The 24,918-nt window shown below is 46.4% G+C and overlaps 2 protein-coding genes across 11 annotated transcripts in view; one reads left to right on the top strand and one right to left on the bottom strand.

The window, feature by feature from the left end:
- Positions 1–276: 276 nt before the first annotated feature.
- Positions 277–9,674, top strand: LOC100678122 (the record flags this gene model as incomplete). The annotated part of the gene is made up of 12 exons (XM_016981560.2): positions 277–530; positions 1,935–2,146; positions 2,227–2,271; positions 2,953–3,144; positions 3,514–3,608; positions 4,272–4,559; positions 4,870–5,258; positions 5,563–6,129; positions 6,555–6,763; positions 6,837–6,971; positions 7,046–7,240; positions 7,323–9,674. Coding segments are annotated over 12 exons (3,423 nt in total), but the record flags the coding sequence as incomplete, so codon positions are not given.
- Positions 9,675–12,913: 3,239 nt separating this feature from the next.
- LOC100118600 (protein rhomboid) overlaps positions 12,914–24,918 on the bottom strand; it is a 167,623-nt gene continuing 155,618 nt past the window's right edge. For 9 of the 10 annotated variants that reach the window (XM_031922531.2, XM_032597067.1, XM_031922529.2 and 6 more), the window contains 4 exons: positions 20,691–20,953; positions 17,108–17,278; positions 16,353–16,508; positions 12,914–15,690 (listed from right to left, as the gene is read on the bottom strand). In XM_031922531.2, coding sequence (XP_031778391.1) covers positions 15,370–15,690; positions 16,353–16,508; positions 17,108–17,278; positions 20,691–20,948 — 906 coding nt within the window. In that variant the 5' untranslated portion in view covers positions 20,949–20,953 and the 3' untranslated portion in view covers positions 12,914–15,369. Of the gene's footprint in view, positions 15,691–16,352; positions 16,509–17,107; positions 17,279–20,690; positions 20,954–22,267; positions 22,526–24,918 lie in introns of those variants that run through there. The other variant, XM_001602482.5, reaches the window with a different exon arrangement.

The raw sequence follows: 24,918 nt of genomic DNA, 5'->3' as shown, positions 1-24,918 counted from the left end.
AACCGAAACTCAGCCCAGCGCGTTTTAAATCCCCGACACGGACGTCCTAAGCGCGTAAACGCGAATAATGTTGCTCTTCGCGCGATTCCACATAAACGCGTGATAATATTGACACAAGTCCAGTAATTTTGCCGAAGCACAAAGTGCGAGCTTAACGAACTGCCGAATTTGGCCGCAAGTTCGCAAATACATACAAACGCACATCTGTGCAAATATACGTATACGTACCGGCGTAATGCAATTAACCGGGGATTAATTAACAGAGCGACATGAATAATACTCTACGCTTGTTTCACCGCAGGTTGCCGCTACGAGGGCAGGCGGTACCAGGAAGGCGACACGGTCACGACGTCCGAGCCCTGCCTCCAGTGCAGCTGCCTCGAGGGCTCACTGCGCTGCCGGCTGCGGGTCTGTCCACGTCTGCCTCAGCCAGTGCCACCGGGATGTCGCACTCGACCGCCGGCCGAGAACGTCTGCTGCTCCAAGCTCGTCTGTGGGCTTGTCGAAGGTACGTCTATGTGTATTCATATGTATGCGTGTGTCTGTGCGCTCGAAGAACCGAATCGATATTACTTGCGCGCTGGACGATCGGTCCCATAGTCCGCGGAAAGTGACATTAACTTTGCAGGCGCAGCCGCGCGTTTCCGAGGAAATCGATTACACCGATTAGCCATTTGGCTGACAAACGCGACTGAGCCGCCTCCCAACGACGGGGCTACACCAGATCCGAACGAGTTTGGTCCGCTGTGCGATGCGCTATACCGTTGCGGCTAGATAGAATTCGCTTTAGTCGTTATATTGTTCTCCGGGATTATGGGGCTTACTCGTAGGTTGTAGAGCAGGCTTTTTCGATCGATTTTCACTGCCGCGTTTTCAAATCGTGTCGAAACAATTCGAATGATGATTGCACTCTAAATTTTAAATTATATCGCTGTTATAACTGACAACTGAATTTCCTATATATAGTATACGTTATCAAAGGTGTTATCGCGTAAATAAAAAGTGGAATGTTGAAACATCCTCGCGGAGAGTTTCAATTAAAAGGAAACGTGTATACCCGACGATATTATATTTTACAAAGCGTTTCGTTCTCACTTTTTGACTCTCCACCTCTACGCGTGTATATCGTTCTCTTTTTGTTGAATACTCTTCTTTTGTTGCCACCGCGCGGTAGTTACATTCAATTATTTATGCTCTCGAACAAACGATCGAAATTCATTAGCGATTCGGTCGAGCGTTGAGCACGGGGCGGGGGATCAAAGCGAGCGAAAATTCATTCCAGGCAATCAATTCGCGCAGTTGTAAAGAAACGAATTTGCCCGCATGTTTATGAGACTATTGCAATAATAACTGTAAGTCAAGCCAAGGGAAAAGCGGAGAAAGGAAAATTAAATTCGACGTTTCATATTACAAGCGCGCGCGCTTTATTCTCGATATAATAAATTGGAAAACCACTTAACTTTGTACCCTCGCAGCTTGCGTTCATATAAGTTATTCTAATTGAATACTTGAAATGATTGTTGCAGATGAGAGCGAGAACATTTTGCACCGCTCGAACAGCGCCGTCGCGCATCATTCGAGGATCGAGGAAGGTAAAGAACGTATTGTATTTGTTGTTGAAAAAAATACCATAATCTCGTTATACCAATAGTCTCCTGCACATCGACCATTATATCCCACGACACTGCTTTATACCTATAGAGGAAGCGCGAGCTATCGACTAATAGTAGAAAACCTATAGAGAAAAAAGCTCAGCCGAATAGTCCATAAAAACACTAAACACGCTCTCCTGGCAATATCCTCGCGAGAGCCTTTTAACTATCTCTCGCACATCGTCGTTTCCCGACAAAAAAAAAGAAGAATAAGGAGCCGTCGCCGCTCGAGGAAACATAATTCTTTGGTCGCTCACGGCTCTCGAACTCATTGTCTGTTGCATGGGCCGCGCTGGTGTTGCGAGCAGGATGCCTTTACGAGGGCGTCCGGTACGGACCGGGCTCGGCGATGATGGGCTCGCGTCGCTGCGAGTACTGCTACTGCATTTCCGGCGCGAGAAGATGCATCCGGCCCAAGTGTTTGCTCCCGCTGCCCGGATGCGCGCCACTTTACGCGCCGCACTCCTGCTGCCCGGTCGCCTACAACTGCACACGTGAGTTAAAGAAATGTCGAGTTTTGGTATATTAATCGGTACGAAGATCGTTATCGGTTGGCGCCTTATCTGCTTTTCAGGTCTGAGCGAGTTCTCGACGACCCACGCCGCAACCTCGGGCAACGGTGAGTGCTCAGCTCTTTGTGTCTGTGTGTGTATACACACGTATACACAGCTATCTTGTATAAACCCGGTCAATCCTGCGTCGTGGCGCCTTCGCGTGCAGCAACCGTGCGCCGGAGGGCAATTAAGGGCTCACGCGATCATTGTTGGACCATCGCGATGGCCTTCCCCTTTTACGCCTAATGCACGTGTTTCCCGTTGCTGCTGCTACGGCTTTCGAGGATCTCCTCCGCTCTCGCGTACACTTGTTTTACTGCCTCCGCGAGAGATGACTTTCTTTGCTGTAAGCTTAAAAACTTACTTCGCTCGGTCAACGTATACAGCGAGTCGGGCGAGCTTAATGAAAGGGCTTTGGAGTTTGAAGAGGGGAGCATTAACTTTTTTTCAAATACAACTGCCAACGAGCGGACATTGTCGTGAATTTTTCCATTCTCGAATTTTCATTTTCTTTCGCGCGAACGTTTTCGTCCCGTGTACAAGGTAAACCTCTCGGACTATACATCGTACAATAGCAAGACTCGCGGTCAGAGTAGGGGGTAGTGCAATCAAGGCCGAGTATACGACAGCAGCGGTAGCAGCAGCAGCGGCAGTGGCAGCAGCTCGGCTGCTCATTTGCGCACGTATAATTGAAAATTGAGCGTCTCTCGTTTGTGTGTGCATTACATTGTTGGCGGCGGGTAAAGGCTGCCGGACCGGGCAGCGAGTCTACCAGGAGGGCGAGATGGTGCGCGACATTGCGCAGAAGGCGAGCTGCGATAATTGCTTCTGCGCCATGGGCGAGATACGCTGCGTGCCCCTTTCCTGCGCGCCGCCTCTACAGGGCTGCAAGCCGATCGTCCGCGAGGGCCAGTGCTGCCCGTCCACCTACAACTGCAGTGAGTATTCTATATGCTGTACACATACCGTATACTAACAGACTATCATCTGTATATGCGACGAAACGCTCGCGACCCGTTTGATTGTCCTGCTGTAGGTTATATTTTCTTTCGGGCTCTATTGCTCGTTTAATTGTTCTACCGTCGATTAAAACATTTAATATGTACCGAGAGACATTGCTGCTGAAACAGTTCGATCAATGCGTGTATAATATAACGTGGATACATGATGTGAATGCGATTTAATAAGCTATGTTCCATGGCGATTTTAACATTCGATTCTCACATTTCTCGAGTTGTTCTAGCATTCATTGTTTGTTCGCATCTGTTTGTGCAAATTTCAATTTGTTATCGTAAAATTACTTTCAGGTGGAACGATAGAAGTGAAGGCGGCGCAGAATTACGCTTCCTATGCTTTCATCAGTAAGGACTACGCTAAATTTCGCAAGGAGACCAATTTTTACGTGAGTCGCTTTAACTGTATTATATTCCACCGCAATATTGCTTTTGAATGATTTATCTTAGTGGATTAAAAATAAGCGAGCGAGTCATAATAATGCAATGTTTGAACGATTAATTTCGGATTTGAGAAAAGCATCGTTTTATAAAATATAGTTCCATTTAATTCTATTTTCGTAAATTAAATATTGCACCAAGCAGCTAAAAGCTCTTTTATCGGAGTCCGACTCGCATATGAACATGAATACTTGATGCACTTGCTTAAATTGTCGAATCTATTTAAATTTCATATCGCGTACTTTAATATGATTTGAAAAAATAAATCAAATCGCGCCGATTGCTCGAGTTTATTTCGAAAGCGCAGACTCACGAGAATGATTCACGGGCGAATATCTTCTCGTTCGCCTATCATAGAACGAGAGCTCACTGCTCTTGATATAACGAGTGCATTTCTCTCGTGCAAAATTCTACGCGCACTAACTATACTCGAAACGTTCAACGAAAAGTGAAGAGGCGAGAAAAAAGCAAAGGTAAGAGGAGTAGGAGGAATATCAGCGCATTAATAGTCTAGCTCGGCTGCTCGTTATCCAGATAAATCTTGGCAAATGCTAAATAAGCCTTGAAAACGTCCGCCCGTTCTGTGTGCATGTGGCGATGGCGTTATGCAGCCTGCGATTCACGACTCGGCGCTTGGCGCGATCGTCGAGGGCCGAGGTCACCGGGTCGTAAACGAGATCCTCGAATCCGGCGATGCTAGCAGCAGCAGCAGCAGCAGCAGCAGCAGCAGCAGCAGCAGTGGTCCGCTAGAAATCAGCACTGAAAAGTTCGCCATGGCAACCGAATCAATCCCGATCCTCGAGACGGAAACGATGAACAACGAGATCCTGGGCGAGACGACGGATTATCCGAAGCACACGACGCGCGACCAGGAGCAACTCACCGCGACTATTACCGAGGTATACGCGCGATTTCACCTCGCTTTTTTCCAATTTTCTTTCTTCTTTTTTTTTGTCTGCTTTCCATTCGGTTTAGCGGGCGGCGCGCCATAAAAGTTTTATAAGCGCCGGGAATCCTGTATACTCTTTAGCTGGAAGCCTCGTAAAACTTTTAAATCTTAGTCCGCGATGCCTCGTGCGGGAATATAATGTATAGAGAGTATTTTATGGCCGAGGCAGATTAAGCTTAATACGTTTCGAATAATCCAAGCTCGAACAAATGCCTGAATGCGTCTGTATAAGTAATTCAAAGCCTTGAAAACTCGTTTAGTTCACGGAGAGCACGGACACGAGCAGCTTCGACCAGTCGACGATCACCGCGCGAGATTCGATCGATGAGACAACCGTCGAGGCAACTTCACTCCCCAACCCGACGCTCTATCTTCGGGAAGTCAGTACGACGCTCGAGGATACTTGGACGGAGACGACGAGGCTGGCGTCGACCCTGCTACCGACGACGAGCGGTGGTGGCGACGACACGTCCGCCGTGGACGAGAACGCCAGCGTAACCACCGCAGCCGCTGCCGCTATCACCACCACCACCACTACCACAGCCAGCTCTAGCAGCGTCACCGCGATAAGAGAAGTGCCAGAGTCGAGCTCCATTATCGCTACTGCCGCTTCCACTAGCAAGCCGAGGGAGAACTGCGTTAGGCACGGGTATGCTCGGGAGTATAATGCTGTTGGCTCGTAATGCATTAGATGCCAAGGGTTCGGTGACTGAATTATTATTTTGGGAAATTGAACGTTTTCCCTGTTTACTTAGCGCTCTATGCTATATTAACGAACTTTAAATATTTTCTCGTTGCAAGTAGTAACGCGCAGTAATGGTCAGACGCTACACATGCGATATTTTTTATTTCTCTATTTGCTATTTTCTTCCTCCTAAGAATATCATATTGTATAAAACGACGACCCTCTTAAGCCAGTAAGAGGCACTTGAACCGTCATTTTCAAACCATAGGCCAGGTCTCGAGAGCACTTCCACCGACAAAGAGACGACGATGTCCATAAATCTGAAGGCGAACACGACGACAACGACGATTACGAATACGGCGTCTACGACCACGACTTCCACCAGTCCGACTCCGACGACCACGAAGCCAACTACACCGCTGGCGACGACGACGACGACGACAAAGAGCACGACGGCAGCGAGCCAATCCAAACCCGCAGTGGAAAAAGCCGGGGACAAGCAGAAGCCGGACGTGGACAAAGCAGCGGTCCAAGCAGCCCAGAAGAAAGTCGACGCGGCACCGGAGGACGAGCAGAAGATTCAGCGTCCGATAGCGGTGAAGAAACCGTCGAGTGGCTTGTCGACCTCCGTTATCGTGCCCGACGACATGCTCGTGATGAACGTCACCGTCAAGACGAACGTCGCCGTCGAGCACATACACGGCGTCACGATAAACCCGATCGGCAAGCCGGATATCGTCGAGGCGATACTCAACATCACCAACCGAGACAAGGGAGATGACTACGAACTAGATTACAGCCAGCCGACTCTGCCGCCGTCCCTTCCCGGCGTTAGGTGAAACTTATTATCTGATAACGATTTCGGATCCAAGATGATATTTTCCATATACCTACTATTTTTAACTATGAATCTCTATAAACTGAGCAGTTGAAACGATATCGAAATATTTGCGCAACTCGCGCGGCTTATAAAATTCAATTAAAATTTTTAATAAGAACAAGCAGCAGTCATAATCTTATTTGGCGGGCGGCGCGATAATAACCTTTTTCCGCGCAGCGCGAATATTCATGCGATAATAAAAAGTAAACGCAACGTAAAGCTCTCGCACAGCCCGCACGCGAAATAAGTAGTCTCATTTGCATTCGTAAAAAGCTTATATAATGCGTATAAGAGCCGCTTCGCGCGAGATAACGTCAATAATTAGTCGAGATGGATGGCGCTGGTATGCGGTATTTATGAAAAGGGCAACCCTTGCGCAGAATAATTCCCTTCGTTGCCGCGGACGCTCTGGTGAAGGACAAGGACGAGAGCGCAGTGGGGATCTCGGGAGCAGTGACCGGATATCCGCCGAGAGTCGGAGTCGCGGTGCCGCCGCCGTTGCCGCCGGAACTCAGCCGCACCGACGCTGCCAATTTCTACGACATTGTCACGCAGGAGAACCGATTCAGCCCGCCCAAGAAAACGGAAGGTACTTTGAATTCGGCTCTTTGAATTTGAGTGTCTTTTTATCGATTGATAAACGGGTGTTTCGCACCGAACAGGAGGTTTCGTACCGAAGGATCCGACCTACTTCGATCCGCTCTTCCATCCGTCGAGCATAAATTTGGAAATCGGCACTGGGGTCACCGTCGCGCCGGATGTCCATCCAGTTCCAAATCCTCATCGAAAAACAGATGGTACGTTCGAATCTCGTCATCCGCCAATCAATGATTTCGTTCTCATCCGGTTATTTCTGTTTCGACGAACAAAGGGCTGCCCCACAACTGTCTGTACGAGGAGCGAGAGTACGATCACGGACAAGTCTTACCTAGCAGAGCACTTTGCGTGATTTGCATATGCTACTACGGAGAAGTCGTCTGCTCGGACAGAAAGTGCCCGCCCCTGAAGATAGGCTGTAAACGAGTTAGCGACCCCAACGACAAGTGCTGCAGCAAAGTAGTCTGTGGTACGTACTTTATATATTAGTTTCAAAATAATAATAAAAATAAAACAAAGGCTTCTTTATTAACGGGCGTTCCCGCTTTCAGTGAACGGGCTCGAATCGCCAACCGTCGTCCTATCCGGCGAGATGTTCCAGCACGAGCCAACGGTCTCGCCGGATCCCTTCCGCGACGTGATAAAAACCGAGCCAGCGCCGGATCTGCCATCGCTGATCGGAGCCATGATGCCGTATCTCGTGGAGCACAGCCTAACGACTCCAGCCAGTCCCGTCGGTATCAACCGCAAGCCCGGCGTCCCGCTCGACTTCGACGACTACATTGGCCCTTCGCGCAACGACACTAACGCTCACCTTCTGCAACCCTCGTCTGCGTCGTCCTCGCTGCTGCAGCATCAGCCCGATTTGAATGTCGTTAGGGAGCGTAATTCCAGTAGCTCCAGCATCGCCGACAAAATCTCGCTCACGAACCCGCCCGATCTAGATCTGGACCCGATCGTCATTACGGAGCAGACTCCCGGCAAGCCGAACGAGGCCGACGTCCCGTCGATCTTCTCCGGCGTGTTGGATCTGTTTTTCAACGAGCCCAGCAGCACGACCATTACCTCGATCACCACCGGCAGCAGCGAGTTCGCCGAGGCTGCGACAAAGGCTCCACCGACCACGAGCGAGAGTCCGACAACGCGATCGGCCACGAGCGAGTCCAGTTTGAGCAGTGCGTCCAGCTCTAGTACCGCCGACTCTCCGAGCGAGAAGGACTCGATGAGCGCGGAGAAAGACTCGGGAGCGAACAGCGGTCTGCTCAAGCTCGCGGGCTGCAACATCTACGGGCGCATGTATCGCGTGGGTATGATAATCAGCGAACTGTCGGGGGCGTGTAGCGAGTGCAGGTGCACCGAGCACGGCGTCGAGTGCAAGAACCTCGGCTGTTGATGAGCTGAGCTGTGCCGCTGTTGGGGCTTTCGTATGAGAGATAGCGACTGCTGTCGACTTGATTCGCGGTTTCGAAGCTCGCTGAGGAGAAGTAGGCGCCGGGAAGGACAGAAGAAGGATTTAGGGGGAAAAACGAGAGCAGACTATGGAAAGTTTCGGTCGAGAGAATCGGCTTACGCGGCTGCTTTCAGAAGGAACATTATAATTAACAGATTTCAGAGTCGCGCGTTCGAAACACAACAATGTGGTGAAGTAAGTCGACGTGATTGGATTCCGCTGACATCGTCGTCAAGTTTTCAGTAGCGCGAGTCAACGAACGATCGGACGTCGGTTGCGAAAGCGCGGAGAGGAGAGTGCGAACGTCGCGGCTAACGGCAGGAGTTCGGGAACACGAGACAGTGGAAGACGTTATTAAGAAGGATTTATACTCGTTTTAAGACTGATGAACTTTTGCTCTTAGGATAAAAGAGAGGGTGGGGAGCCTCTTGAGCGCAATTCTTGAAGTTGCGACGGAGAAATCGAGTTTCGGTATTTAACGATGTTACGTTGCTCGTTAATAGTTTTGGAAATTCTTTCGAGTGGCGCAGTTATTCGGGAACATGGTTAACGATGATCGAGTTAAACGTACACGCTTTATACGAGCTCGATACGTGCAAGAGCCTCGCAGAGTGCTCGCGCTTTGATACATATTTATTTGAAGAATTTAATATATTCATATGTTATAGTCATATACTTCTATCCATCCACAGCTTATTGTATATTCATCGCTTTATATCGTCTCATTAACAGCAAACATTTTCCATTAACTTCATTTTCACGAAAACACAGAATCGAATACGTTATTACGAATATAGGTTTTCAATTAATTAGTTATTATTAGGTATGTATTGTAACGATCAAATTATAAACCGACATAAAGGATCTCAATAGTACATGATTTCACCAAATTAAACGAATGATTTTTTCAACATATTACCTACAGCAGTTACATGTTTCGTAATCAGCCGAATCGAAATTTTAATTACACCCCCTTCCATCAGAATCCTGTTAAAGTTTATCGTATGTTGTATGCTTTAGTCATATGCGCAATTATGTATATGTATAAGCTTCGAATCCCATTAAAGAACAAACAGTATACATTTGTATTTCTAATTGAGTATGCAGCTTTGTCGATTCTAATAATGTTACATGACAGCGAGTCGACGAACAGGGCTCAATCGCGCTGAAGGTATAAGCGGTGCTGGTTTTGCGCTATATCCGCGTAAAAATATGTCGCGCCACATTGCAGAGTATAAGGGCGGCTTTAAACTTCCATTAACGAAATTTAGTTGTCGCGCGACGTGTACGCGGAGATTATGGCAGCTCGGCGGAGCGCCTAGAGAGAATAAAGACTTAAACGCAGAATAAAGACAATAGCCGTAAGACGTATATAAGCCGCATGCCGCATAGAGGCTTGTATATAATAATAACGTGCCACGTTTAATAAAGGTCCGCAATGTTTCCTTCTCTCGCCAGGCGTTGTGTCACTTGTCTTCCCTCTAACCCCATTCCCTTTCTGGCTCTATGTATATGCGCCGCGTCGGGGCTCTGCGGCTGCTGCGGTGGGGAAAGCGAGGAAAGGCCCTTTTGTCGTTGTCGTCGGTGATGCGGCCCTGCAGCGCTGATGCTTTTGCTGCTGCTATACTGCTTCTCTTGCGCCTTTGTCTCTTGTTATCGGCGACGGCAAGCCGCGAGCTGAGCTTCTCTTGCTCTTCTCTGGCTTACTTCCTATCTGCCTGCCTCCCCCCCCCCCCCTATCCTTTATCTTTCATTAATTCATTATTCCAAGGACAATGGCTTGAGAAAGTGAGAGAGGGAGAGAAAGAGGGAGAAAGGGAGAGAGGCGGGGAGTGAGCTGCAGCCCGCGGATTCCCGGAGAATCGCATTTCCGATTAACGTATTCGCGCCAGTGAATTGGATCAGCCGTGCTGGAGTTTTTCTCGCCTCTTTCTTTTCTTATAATTTAGTTTGGCCGATGATGGATGGCCTGTATGATTAATTGACTTTTCTTTCAACTTCACGGCAAGTTCTGCGCTGCCGAGGTGCTTATAAGAGTTAGTACTGCTATTGTGTACGGCTTTAATTGAAATTGAGAATAGCAGCTGGCGTGTATATACGATCGTTTGATACAAAAACGATTTCTGTGAATTAAACTTCAATTTAAAATTAAACTTACCTTGATTGTAATTTCGGAAGGTTAATAAAACCACTGGAGAGTTTAACGGAGCTATGAGTAATTCCCAGCGGTGTTACTCAAGCGTGAAACAAAATATTTTCAGTCTTCAATTCCTTACCGCTCCAAAGCTCTTGAAAGTTCTACTCAATTCGTGCATAGCCGGCCTCACGTCAGCGCGAGCTTTATTACACTGGGCTGCGAGAGCTCGCGCTATCACAAGAGTGTTCAAGTAAGCAAAGTACTCTTGACCTGGGCTAGTGAGAATTCATAATTTGCGGTCTACTGTATAGGCGTTGAGCGCTCCATTACCTACTACTTTGTTTTATGATTGACGAGGATTCAAAGGGATGCAGACACACTAGAATTTCTACGTCTGCAGCTGTAATAAATCTTATCAGGTTTCGAATATAATTATACTTTGAATTGCTCTGAACTTTAGGTCAAAGAAGTTGAGACAGTTGGAATCTAATACACGGGTACTTATTCATGTGCTTCGTAATAACGGCAATGTAGTGTGAGTAAAAAACGACTTTGTCAAGTTTTATCGTGTAATAAAATTACGTGCAGCGAATCTCAGAAGATACTGTAGATATCAAAGTAAAACAAAAAGCTATAGTTGGATGCCGTGCGAACAAAGTGCAGGGATTAATTACGCCCTTGGTTTGAGTTCAATCTAAACTTTCGTGCATTCATCTTCCATAAAATAAATGTTCTATGCGATGAAGAAAATTTCAACTGCAATTTATTTTAAATCGTTTGAAAACACACCAAGTCCATTAGATAAAGCTGATGATAACGAATGGGGCCTAGAAATGACTTGAAATTAGCATTACCTTGCTTATCACGATTTTCCATTTGGTTATAAACCATCGTTCAACCTAATCCTCGCATTACAAGCCTCGGACGTCATTGCCACATTGTCTATACATCATTGACAGTAAATTCACTTTAGTACTTACTATGTTTTTGCTGCTTTCTCTTTCGATTGATAACGGTTTTACATTTATATTAATAGTACATAAAAGCGCATCAGTTGATGTTTACGTTATTAACGGCACGTATTCAGCTTTTATTCAATGTTTTTTTCTTATTTTATTGCATTGATCGCGAATGGCCTACAATGGAAAATAACGGCTTGTGGCTATAGGAGGGGAATTACAGCGTTAATGGAAGTTTCTATGTATTTACATTGTTATGTATTGTACGCCACTAAAATAATCACAGCCGTGTTTTAATCCATAATCGAGTGATAAGTAATGCTACATTTAATGCTTTCAATTAAAAGTTTTAGTTAAAAGATTTTGCGATGGCAGAACACTTGTTCAATGTAAAGTAAAGATTTGATGTAATTAAAAAACAAACAGTAGTTACTCTTGTGATGTTTGTAAAAATTTTTTATGAAAACGTTTATTATTCATTGGAACACAAGTAAAAAATATCATTAAAAAATTGAAAATAAAGATCGGAAGTCATTCTTTGATTTCATTCGCTATAACACAGTATTTATATATATATATATATATATATATATATATATATATATATATATATATATATATATATATATATACACACACACACACACACGCGCGCGCGCTTTCCCGTACATCCCCATAAATGATTCGCGTAAATACATACATCCAGACGCACATGCGATATCTCGGATACACTCAATTTTTTTGGCAGTATAGTTTTACATTGAGAGACGCGATATTTTTTTTCATAACAGCGTGCGCGGAGCTCGACTTTAGAGTCATTTGTTTTGGCGCTAAAGCCATCGACTTAGGCACGCTCTCTCACAGCGTGCGCGGGAACATTTGAAGCGTGCGTGGGGATACCTATCCTGTCGCTGTCATTTGTTTTACATATGTATGATTGCGAAATTGTGTATCATTAGTGCAAGACGTCTTGTTTATAACCTATTGGTACCTAACCGAAAAGTAAACATGAGTGATAACAGTTCTTGTGATACAGACGATATATCCGATTATGGAAATGAAATTCCACCCGAAATCGCATACCGCAGTGTGACAATCAAGTAGCATCTACTTCTGGAGCAGAAATTACAGTTGATCAACACAAAAAATCTGTAACAGTTTCGTTAAAAAAAACCAGATTTGATTCAGAAGGTCGAGATAATGATAATGAACCACACGCTGAGGATGAATTTTATCGATTAACCGAAACACAGCAAGCTACATGTGGTTCACCGTTGAAGAAACGTAGTCAAAACATTGATGAAAAAAGCGAACAATCATTTACTATTGAAAGCATCGACAAAAATATTTCTTTTCATTTTAATAATTGTAATGTTACAATTAATGTACATAATCTTCATAATTAACTACAATGTACGATACACTATATTTGTGTTTTAGTTTAATATTTTTTGATAAAATATGTAATAATTTTCTATTAAAAATAATTCATTTTTAAATTTGCAAAAATATTTTAGTTTAGTATAATTACACTCGTATATAGCAACAATGTGTGATTTAACGAACTGTTTGTATGAATAAGCTTTCACAGGAGCGTGGCCTATTTCGCATTATGAAATAAATTTAATTTGTATAATATACTAATTTAGTATAATATCGAGCTCCGCGACACTTGTTATGAAAAATAATATACGCTCGCTTCGCTCGGGCGCGAACTACCACGCGTGCGTAAATCGTGTTCCCCTCGCACTAGTTGCGTAATGTACTATTTTATTTTACATATTTCCAACGCACTGCCCTATATATATATATATATATATATATATATATATATGTATGGACACACACACACACACACGTTTTCATCTAAACACATTTAAATGTTTTCCTTGCATGAGGACAAAATTGTTTTGAATAGTCGCATATATATAACTATCTCTAAAAAGGTACTTATCGTATGACATTAAAGTTTTTTGAATTTTCGGTTTTCTTCTCTGCGGTCAACAGCAAAGACTATTTTAATTTCTTGTACATCGCCAGCAAAATCCGCAGTGTTATGTCGCATAATTTATTATAAACTGTCTTATACATATGCGAATTGCAACGTAACGTGCGATATAAAATTTTCAAAGAATCAATTTAGTATACAAAAAGTCGGCGCAACTTTCTGACTGGCAGCTTATTTTTCATTTCGCGTCGCGACTTTTACTGCGGTGCATTTTCGTTATATAGCGCTCGAGATTCGCACCGCGGAGACATCGTTATAATAAATATTAGATAGTTTCGTCATGTAATAATTTTTATATTCTTTTTTTACACGATATTTGGATGATACTTATCATTTTTCACTATTTTACACGCTATACTGTTTTTATTCTATAATAAAATTTTTCAGCGCAAACAACGTTTTTTTCCCCGGAAAAACTATGTGAACATAGCCTCTTCAATATTAGCACATGTAATGCACGAGAAATATTTTCTTCATTACACTTTCAGTTATGTTCTCCAATATATGTATATATATATATATATATTATATATTATATAGTGTATCTAGACTTTTAAAATGAGACGCTTCGTCCTTTTAAAATTAATACGATAATGATTCGCAACTATATTTGGCTAGAAATATTATGTAATGTTCTACATTAAAATTATTTCTGAATTATTTGCATGTACGATGACACGTTTGTGTAATTAATTATTCCAAAAACAAAATTATGCCACGAGTTATTGATTATTCGCAAAATTAGTTCAAATCAACCCAATAGCGTTCTGTTAAATTTTATGCTACAGCACGATTCGTACATAGCATACATTTGAATTCGAAATGCCTTGACATGTTATCGCTCACGTGCTAAAGTATACATTTCGTAAATCACATAGTCTGTTCACTGTATGGAGCCAATCGTCTCTATGTTAATACTTTCGAATAAAACCTGTTGCTCAAACAGAATTTCTATTGCCGTTAAATTTTATTTCGCGTTGGCCAGGATTTTGCCATACCGACATGCATTCATAAGTGAAACCAGTGTACGAAGCTCAGGCAATCTTGGAGTCTACTTGACTTCAGAACACAAATACCTCTATAAACGACGGTAACAAATTGTAAAATATTTTGTTGGTAGCTTTCCAAATAAAATAATAAGTATAAATCACTTCAAAGAATATCACCATAAATAAATTCGAAGTGGGTTAATTGGATCTCTTGATGATGCAGAATAATTTATTTTCATTAAGCTCCTATAGCACTGAAGTATAAATAAGCAAACATGCGCATGATAATTCCTTCTTAACGATTCTCGGCACAAATCATTACTCGTTCATGATTAACATCGTTTATATATGCTTAAAAAATAATGCAGTTAAACGTAAAAAATTATGTTATACCTATCTGACTCAATGTGCTTATAATTATTTACAAGAATTGTTGGTGATGTTACGGTTAAGAATTGCACGATAATAATTAACCAACCTGCTGTGTGTAATTTATTGTATGTAAACGAGCCTTTGAAAATTACTTGTATAAGAAGTAATACTTTACATGCACGACTAGGCCCGTTATTCAAAACCTACATACGTGACGCGTCCACCAAAATCGATTTCACATCGCGTGTTGTTATACGAATGCAACAACTGCAACGTGCGTCGATCGCTCGAGTGCATTGAAATCATAAAAGTGATTCGTGCGCGAACGGCAGTGCTGTTTGGTTTGAAAAGGTATCGTGTTCTAAGGGAACAATGCTCATACGCTTCGGTCATTGAACCAGCTCGGAATCGAACTTTTATTTATATCTTCGACGCACGAATCGGTAAACGGCAGTTAATAAAGGGAATGAAGAAATCAATAGGCTGCTCGTTTTCCCCACATCGGTATACATATCTCACAAAAGCACTCGAGCAATCGTCGAGCAGCGTATCATCATCGGATTCGGGAGCCCCATCCGACTGTGGCAGCCTCGAAATCACTCGAAGACCGCGTCCACGGCCTCGCGTATTTTAACTATCAGGAAGGACTTCTTGCAGAACTGCACGAGCATCTCGATCCTTTGTCAGGAGGGCCTCCTCAGCTGGGGCAGGGCGATGAGGTAGACGTTGCCGAGGATGGCGCCGACAACGAGCAGCGTCACGCTCACGGCAGACATGAGTCTGACAAAGCGCACGAAGCTGCGTCCGCGCGCGTCCTTCTTACTCTGGTTCGGGAAAATGGCCAGGCCGAGCAGGGGTCCGGCCAGGGCACCGGCTACGTGGGCCGCCCAGCCGACCCGGCCGCAGCCCAGCAGCGCTGGCACCGGCAGTGAGGCCACGTCTGCCCCGGCCAGCAGCAGTACCGCGCCTAGTCGCCAACCGGCGTAGCGCAGCTCGCCGTGACACTGGAAATCATATACCAAGCGTCCATACATGCTTCTGCACCCTTTGAATCGTTCAACAACGACACAGACTGCATGCACTGATGCTGATGCGGCTACGAGGGTTACGTGCGAGTACGAGGTTGATGACGGTCGTGCGGGTTATATGGAAATCAGGGTTTCGAATGAACGCAAACATTTATTTGGACAGACTGGGCGATTGCGAGGCGCAAATTAAAAATAAAGCGTTGTGATTTAGGGATTCGTGTTAGCGAGCGCAAAAAAATTACATGGGCAACACATTAGGGCCAGGCTATTACCTTGGTTATATCTGGGGGTTATTAAGTCGTTCGAAAGATACACAGAAATGAGTCCCGCCGAGCTATCGCACTCAGGAATTCGTAACGCGAAAATTCCAACGAAATCATCAGATAAGCCAATGAAATCCTCTTAAAACCGCAAGCACGAACGAAAAATCCCAACATTATATTAGGTCGGACCAGCGCGCGCTCTCTTTGCCCATTTTAGTATATCTTTCTCGAGAGCGAGGGAGGGAAAAAGCCAGATGAAAAAAGACCGGAGGTCCCAGAGGGTCGTTGAATAAAATTTCGCGCGGTAAAGCGGGAAAAAGAAGCGAGGGAGAGAATAAAAAAAAGAATAAGCAGATAGAAAGAGAAAAAACTCACCAGATAAAGATGAGCTAGGTGGCTGGTGAGAAGTGCATACACACCGGCGGAAGCGCCGACGAGATAAAGGTTCGGCTGCAGCAGTGAGGCGCCCAGTGCGCCGCAAACTCCGCCGCCGAGATAAATCGTCCCGACCGCGAACCGACCTTGCTCCACCTGCGAATCCACACAAAATTCCAAATCCAGAGTCCCCGTTATTGAACGCAGCAGCAGAAGAGACGGCTAATGAGGCGCTGCCGCGGCAGAATTCAACGCTACAAGCTCCGAGTATCGCGCGCTAATGCGCCTGGCAGCAGCTTATAATCGGCTTACGTACCCGCTGTAGCGATCCGAGTCCTGCTTTTCGAACGAAGCTCTCTTTTTTTGATTCTTTACAGTCGTACGGCTGCAGGTCGCGGGAAAAATTAACCGTCGCCGAATTCGAGACTGATTGTTTCAATTTTTCGCGCAGCTCCAGAAATAAGACAATGGAAATGTAACAGCCGCAAAAAACCGGATAACTCGATCAGCACTTTTTTAGCTGCTCCGCGCACACACACGAGTGCAGGCGAATCATTTCTGCCCTTTTTTCCCGGCGGCAGCTCTTGCGCGCGCTGTTCTTTCTCCGCACCTTCGCGGAACTCTATACGGCGGGCTAGAGCTTTTTAGCCTCGCGGGGTTGCTCCGAAAATAAAGAAAAAAGGAGAGCCTCGCGCGTAGACGGAAAACGGGAAAGGCCATTGTTGACCTTATTGAATTGGCCTAATTGGCCTTACCTCGAGCGGAGTAGCCAGCACCAGCTGAATGACCACGTTGAGCGTGAGGTGTAGAGCGTTGGAGTGCAAAAGCATGTAGGAAATAAACCTCCAGCCTTGAACTCGCTGCCGGGGATCGTAAACCAGCCACTCTCGCAGCGTCGCCTCGTCGCCGAGGCAGTGAACTGTTATCTGAAAGAACGAGTATTTATTTTTTGTCTCTCTCTCTTCCTTTTGCCCTCTGCGCTTGCTCGCGGAGAACACCGGCTCGCTTCTTCTGCGCGGCCGCGTTCTTTTTTTCGCCCCGGAGCTTTTTTCGCTCTACTTCATAAGGAGGAGTAGTGTACACCACTCCTCCGAGAAGTGACCAACTTTCATTACTATCTTATACTCTTAAAGCCGAGAGAGTATTATACGCGGCGGACACTGGGAATTAAAGTATCCGCCATTATTGTCGACGAATAGCGAAATCGCAATAGTGAACACTAGTCACTCCCGCGTTATACTCCTCGTTGGCGCAAACTAATTTCCTCAGCGCAACTAGTCGTAAATTACTCGCGGCGAGGTTCGCGAAGCCTTTTATATTGCAAATGACTTGTTAAAAGCAACGCAACTCGGATCGGAATGAGTTTCGGGAAGTCGTCGCCTCAAAATTAGTTTCGCACTCGCATGCTGTACGTCTGTGTGTGTGTCGGGGCGCGCACATCGGGGATAATTTAGCGCCATACATTATCCGCAGAATTACAACTTGAAAATTTCATGCACAGCGTCCGTCAGATAGACCAGCGGCGTGAATAACAAAAGAAGCGCTTTATCACAGACAGAGAGAGAGAGAGAGAGAGAAAGAGAGAGAGAGAGAGAGAGAGAGAGAGAGAGAGAGAGAGAAAGAGAGAGAGAGAGAGAGAGAGAGAGAGAGAGAGAGAGAGAGAGAGAAAGAATTGCGACTGAGCTCAGCTCGAAAATGAAAGTCCGCGCGGTTATTTCAGCCGAGGCCTCTGCATAACACGCGTTGTATACACGAGCTCGCACAGCGAGTAAATTGCAGGCAGTATCTCATTCGGCTCAACGCCTGATTACAACGAATTTCGGCGTCGTAGCGCAAGCCGCGCTGCCAATTTCCCTTCCTGCGCCAGCTCTCGACGCGCGGACAGCAAGTTCTCAAGGGCTCAACGGATGACCCTCTCGAGCTAAACATAACGGCGCGTGACACCTGCACGGTCCAAATCTAGTATATAACTATACGGCTGCGCAGCAGCCGAGAACGAGTGAGAAGGTAAACGCATATTACACGAGAAACGCCGGCAGTTTGGAGTTCCATCATCGTCGCGCCCGGACGGCCGCTGATGCACATTCCGGCGAGCTTTAATGAAGATTGAAGAGTGCAGGGGCACCGGCTGTAAATAATTATTACGCCCCCCCCCCCCCACCAGCAGCAGGCTTCGCCTCTCGCGAGCGCTTGTTGAGGGATATTAATTTATTAGCGCGGGCTAGCTCGCTCTCGAGCCACTCGTCGCTCGCGCGCGGCCTCGATATTTCATTTTCGGAGGATCGACGCGCGATGAATTTTTGCTTCTCATACACGCGACGGCGGCCCGGAAACACATCGCACGCGCTGCCTCGCTTGTCCTTTTTAATTTCGGCGAAGCGCGTACCTGTATACACATATATACATACATGTATACAGGCGCGGTGGATCGAGCTGGGCGAGGCTGTTCGGGGATTCCGGGCACGCGCCTGCGCTTTTTTCCTGGCTTTATTACTGTCGCTGTATATATAGAGACGGTCAATTGTATCGAGCATTAGGTGATTAACTTTTGCTATATATAGGCGCTCGGTGCGCTCGTCGACTGTGTTATATTATACTCGTTCGGATCGACGAGTTTCGTGAAACTCGGCTCTCTATATTATTGCGATTGTTATGCAGTCTGTCAATTACATTGGAATATATACATATTAACGAGGAATTATATTAGCGTCAATATTGACTAGGTGATTGAGATGATATATATATATATATATATATATATATATATATATATATATATATTTAAATTGAATAACGCGGAATCGTATACGCGAACGAGAATATCATCACCAGTAGAGTAAACATATTATTCTACCGAGAATCGCGTTTCGCGAGAATGTAATTATAGTATGTACCGAGAATAATAGATTCTGCAAGTCTCTCTGCATATCCTGTATGGAATTTGTTTTCTCAATTAAAAACGATAGTATATTTGGTACACTGATGGATATTACAATACTTTTCATTTCAATGCATTTCTGAAAGTAACCCGATTCTCGTTTCGTTGATTCATATATCACAAATATTCATATGCGATTGATGTAATATAATGCAGAGTAAGTAATCATCCCGTGAAAAAATAAGCCTCCGCGAAAATCCGTCAACTTGTCGCGACGACCAATGGCGTAAACTCCACACTAAACCGCAAAAGCGCGCATACATCCAACTCGAGTGGGCACTCTCTCTCTCTCTCTCTCTCTCTCTCTCTCTCTCTCTCTCTCTCTCTCTCTCTCTCCCCCTCTCTCTCTCTCTCTCTCTCTCTCTCTCTCTCTCTCTCTCTAGCGCGGCCAAGTAGAGATAGGAGGCTGCAGCATTTCGTAATCCTCGGCGCTTATTACATTATGAGCTCGCGGCGGAACATCTATTTCCGCTGCTCGCGAGCGCACGGCATTGTTCGCGCATTTCGCGTTCCGCGACTAAAGCCCCCCTTGGTGCGCGCGCGTAAACATGCAATCCGCGAGAGAGGCGCGCCTTTTCTCTCTCATTTGCCACGTCTCCTTTACGCTCATTAACGCTAAATCCCTTTACCGGAGCTGCTGCTGCTGCTCTCTCTCTCTCTCTCTCTCTCTCTCTCTCTCTCTCTCTCTCTCTCTCTCTCTCTCTCTCTCGCAAAGCCCTCATGCTATCCTCTACTCCTGTGTGTACAGGATCGTATTTTTCTCTTCCGAGCTTATCGCGCCCCGCGTCTGGTTCTTTGCGCAAGTCGAATTAAAAACGCTCGCCTTGATTGTAGCTCTTGTCAAAGCCGTTACAAGAGAGCCGTTTTCGATGGAAAACTGTATACGTATGCAGAGCCCGTGTGTCGAGCCAAGCGGCAAATCCCAACGAGCGTAAACCCGAGCTCGCGTCGCCGCCTAATCGATAGTCGACCGGCAGCTGCAAACCGATAAAATTTCGCACATGCATTCCCTGCACACGCTGCGGTGTGTGTGTATGTATCCACGTCCAAAGTTTCCCGCGCGGGGGCAAGGGACGTCACGCGCAAATTAGGGCCGCGTTTAACTTTGCGGTTTTAAGTTTATGCATTTTGTCCGCGCTCGGATTCTCTTCCCCGTGCGCAGCAAGTTTCCGGGGGAGCGAAGGAAGCCGAGCGAGGCCAACGGAATTATTATCGACCCGCGAGCGCGGTATATAGGTATGTATATAGAAGGAGGACGCAAGGTCAACGCGACACGGCCAAGTTGACGCGCGACATCGCCGCGAAATAATTCGATACACTTTTTTCCGCGATTCGCCTTGGGCGAACTTCGCAACTTTTAGTCGAGTGTAGAGAAGCAAGAAGCTATATCTGCGGAATACCTCAATGATGCTGATGCAGATCATGAGATAGGGCGGTCTTATACGGAGCTTGGGCTTTCGCGCCACAGACCGGCCGAGGACGAGCTTCGGCGTGAGCTCCTCTTCGTCCCCGTCGAAGCTCTTGCAGGGAAACATGGGCGAGATCATCGTGGCCGAGTCCGGCGTACCGGCATCCACGTACGTCTGATCGGTAAAGTCCGACGAAATCGTCGACATCGTCGGGGAGCCCTCGAGCAGGGCTGCCTCTGCGTCCATCATGGCACCTGCAACAGCAATTTTTTTTATGTTCACAAAAACAGGCTTATAAAACGGCACACACACTCGTATCGAGTTCGTTCAAATTGCCATACATTAATTCGAGCGTACGCACACGCGCCGATCAATTTCGAATCCCAGGCGCGTGTAACGCGCTATTACTTAACCCGAATATCAAATTTCCAGGAAAGCCATAACGAAGCGAGCGCAACATTTTTGCGATTTATCTCTACAAGAGATAATCCTGATATTTTCAGTGAAAAATAACACGAGCTAAAAGAATGCAATTCGGCACGCGATCGATCGCGAGTTCCGCGAATATAAGCTCGAGTAAAAAAGTTGCATAAAATTCAAGCTCGGCCAGCTCCGGTTAACAAATCAGCGCGCCGAGTACAACACACGCGAGACTGTCTTCCGTTCTCGGATTGCCATTATGTGGCTGTAAAAATGTAGGCTAGCGAGACAAGGGTGCAGCGCGTGCATATTACAATGAGAACAAATGAGCAGAGAGGGACACTCGAGCGCTGAACTTGCAAAGCTCTCGCCCCCTCGCTCTCGTCCATCCGGGTCAGTGTTCCTCCTGCTGACCCTTCGTGGAACTCCCACCCCTCCGACTGATGCTCTTTGTTCCGAGCTCGTGTTTTCGCGCCGAAGCTCCCTCTCCCTTCAGTGGAGAACTCGAGCGCCTGAATTATTGGTCGATCGAGGGAGAGAAGGGGGTGAGGACACGGAGCGCGCAGTTCGACGATATTTGTCTCCCCGAATGAATTCCCAGCTGCATAATTAAGGTGCATCCGGCGCCCCCCGTGATGAGCGCTGCTCGAGGAAAACAAGCGCCAGGGATCACTTTTCCGGTGTCTCCGACTCTGGCCCTCTGACCTCGTTGATCGCCGCGGCTGTATACAGGCGTTGTATTCCGCGCGCGAAAGCGGGGCATCGATTTAAGGCTGCGATACGCGCGTATGTGTGTGTGTGTGTGTGTGTATAGCAACGCCGCAGCGACGCTTCTAATCAGATTGTTGCCGCGAGTTAAAAGCTGCGCCAAGACGAGCTCTCTTCCGGAATCTTCCGTCTTGGGGAAGCTGTTCTATAAGTTTCGTGCGCCAGGGCGTTTAATGAAGCGCGAGCTTGCGACGATGGTTTCATCTCGCGCTCGCGGGAGGAAACGAGTTACCGGAACTATTCTCGTTAACGGCGTTTTTAGACGGATTCTCCCCCGCCGGCGGTTACTCGGCCTCTAGTGCAATTAGTTGTTTGTCGCGCCTCGTATACCGCCGCCGCGGAATTCGCTGTCTTAATTATAACGAGTTGATCACACCAACCTTTCGCTTCCTCCTGGCCCTTCATCTCGTACTGCGGCTGATAGTTTAATCAAACTTTCCATCAAAGACAGCGAGCGAGACTTGTGTATGTAGAGTTACGGATCGATCGAAGCTCGCGCCTGCAGCAAAGCATTCGCGCGACACAAACAGCGACAATCGAAAGGCACGCGCACGTTATACACGGCTGCAAGCGCGCGAATCTCCGCAAGTTTAGCGCTCGGGAGAACAGCTGCGTTCGTCGGAGCCGAATGACACTCGAGACTCGCGGCCGGACGTCGATCGCGTACAGAAACACATACTTACGCACCAACACACACACACACACACACAGCCAACGCGCTGTGTGTATAGTATATACAGGAAAGTTCCCGCGGCCTCGCCGCTTAATGAAGCATTGACGCGCCCGCGCGCGCACCGACGTATTCCGGAGCCGTCCTATCTACACACACACATTTATCGTGTATACCTGTATACACTCCTGCTCTCCCCCCCCCCCTCTTGTCTCGAGCTGTCGTCGGTGTTGTGTGTGCCACCTAATACATACATGCGCGAGCGAGCGGTAATCAGCATAATAAGCCGCGCCCAGCAGACATTTATACACACACATAGACACAGGTATACAGCGCGGCTCGTTAGGAAACCATTAGGAGGCGAGACAGTGTCACCGCGTGTGTAGCGCGAGGAGCTTTTGTCGTCGGGCGAGATTTCGCTTCTGTTTCCCCGCAGCGCGTTTCAATCGCGACTAAGTGACTCAGCTGCGGAAAGAGGATTGCTCGCCCTTACCTGTGGCTGTGAAATGCCTCGCGGCTTGATTTTCGAAAGGAGCCACGCGACGACGCTTTGGTTGCATACTCTCGCTGCGGTGTCTGTTTGGAAGAGATAACGAACGTTTCAACTGTGATTCGACTCATCGCTCCCGAGCCGCATCCATTGCCGCCACTCGATTAAAAAGCCTCTATACCAGCGTCAATTATATTTTAATTTGCGATTTCGCCAGACAAACAATGTTTGGTCCATGAATGGCTAAATAAAGCCCGTTTATCGAGTTTCCCATAAATGACGCTCTTCACCTGATTCCATAATACGACCTATCCGTCCTGAAAAATGACCATTAAATTAATTGCGTTCACTTCGCGGGAACAATCGAAGGGGCTATTACCGCTAATGACGAGACACCGGCTGGAGCGCAATCCACGGAGCAGCAGCAGCAGCAGAGAGAAGGAAACAATCTTTCTCTCTCGAGCCATAAATAACTCACATTCAGCGAGTGCACACGGAGCAAGAGCATATAGTATGTGCAACGCGATACGTCCAATATTCTCTCTCTCTCTCTCTCTCTCTCTCTCTCTCTCTCTCTCTCTCTCTCTCGCATACAGCTGGGCGAGTAGAGCGAGTCACAATATCGCGAGAGTTCAAAGAATCATCCTCCGTCGTTTTATTCTCCCGCGCGCACATAAAGGCGAGTTGTTTACAAAGTTCCATTTTCCGCATAGCCTTCCGTGCAGTGTATACCCATCGAACGTCGTCCGAAGAGCGAGACGTGAAAAAGGAAAGACATCGAGGAAGCGAAATAAGGAAACTCGAGAAGCAGCGAGCATTGATTACCGAAGGATAAAGAAACCGCTGTACACCGCTGGCTGCAGTTATGAAATTGCCGAGATCAAAGGGGAAACTTGGCGTTCCTCAACTGAGTGTCGCTCTCTTGTGTTTTTCTCTCTCCCGATGGTGCGGCTGCAGCCCCCTGCTGGGGCAGACCCTTTTCTCCGGCAATTAATCGAGACAACGTCGCGATGCCGCGGCAGAACAACGGCCGAGACTTTCCTGCAGCTGGACTGCGACACGGCGACGCTCTGCTGTGTATAGGTATACGGAGCTGCTGCGGAAAAGTCAACGCGCGCCGCCGGGACACGTCTCGCCTCGAAGATAATGGCACTCGGAGGGAAGAAAGGCAGAGATGAGGTTGGCTTCGAGGAAGCTGAGCAAGAGGGAGAGGAAAATCGAGAGGCGTATCGAGAGGGATGGTCTGAAAGGTCACGTTATTATTAATTGCTTCTCTGAGTCCGGCCCCAGGCTTACTCGTCAATCAGAAATATTTACTCGAAATAAAACGGATCATTTCGAGGAAACGCTGAGGCTGGTATAAACACAAAGAAATCGAAAACAAATTGCTACGGTGTAAGCTTCGAAGAGGCATCGAACTGCTTCGTTCTTGCTGTATCAAATATTGATGCAAATCAATACTGGTCCCGACGTCGTGAAATAAATCGCGCGAACAAGGGAAATCGTTTCTTTTCGCTATACACGAGCTTCGTGCACGCTAGTCTATCAATTCTCAAACAAATCGCACTTGCGTACACGCATCGGAAATTTTAACGTGATTTTATTCGGATTTATATGATATAATTCGTTTAAATTCGTAAAATGTACTAATCTTATCGCAATACTATTAATTATTGAAGAGCTTAATTTTAATGCATCTAGCAAATATCATTTCAACACCGGATGAATTTACCATGAGATAATGTATTGTCGTTCAACTAAAAACATTTCCGATTAAATTCACTGTTCTCACACGATATTCGACCGCGCTGATTCGAGTTATACACACATGTAACGCTACGAGCGCATATTGTGTGCGCACAGAATTCGGC

The sequence above is a fragment of the Nasonia vitripennis genome, chromosome 2 (assembly GCF_009193385.2).
Source record: "Nasonia vitripennis strain AsymCx chromosome 2, Nvit_psr_1.1, whole genome shotgun sequence".
NCBI lineage: Eukaryota > Metazoa > Arthropoda > Insecta > Hymenoptera > Pteromalidae > Nasonia > Nasonia vitripennis.
The sequence above is the reverse complement of the archived record's forward strand: the minus strand, read 5'-3'. Positions and strand labels throughout refer to the sequence as shown.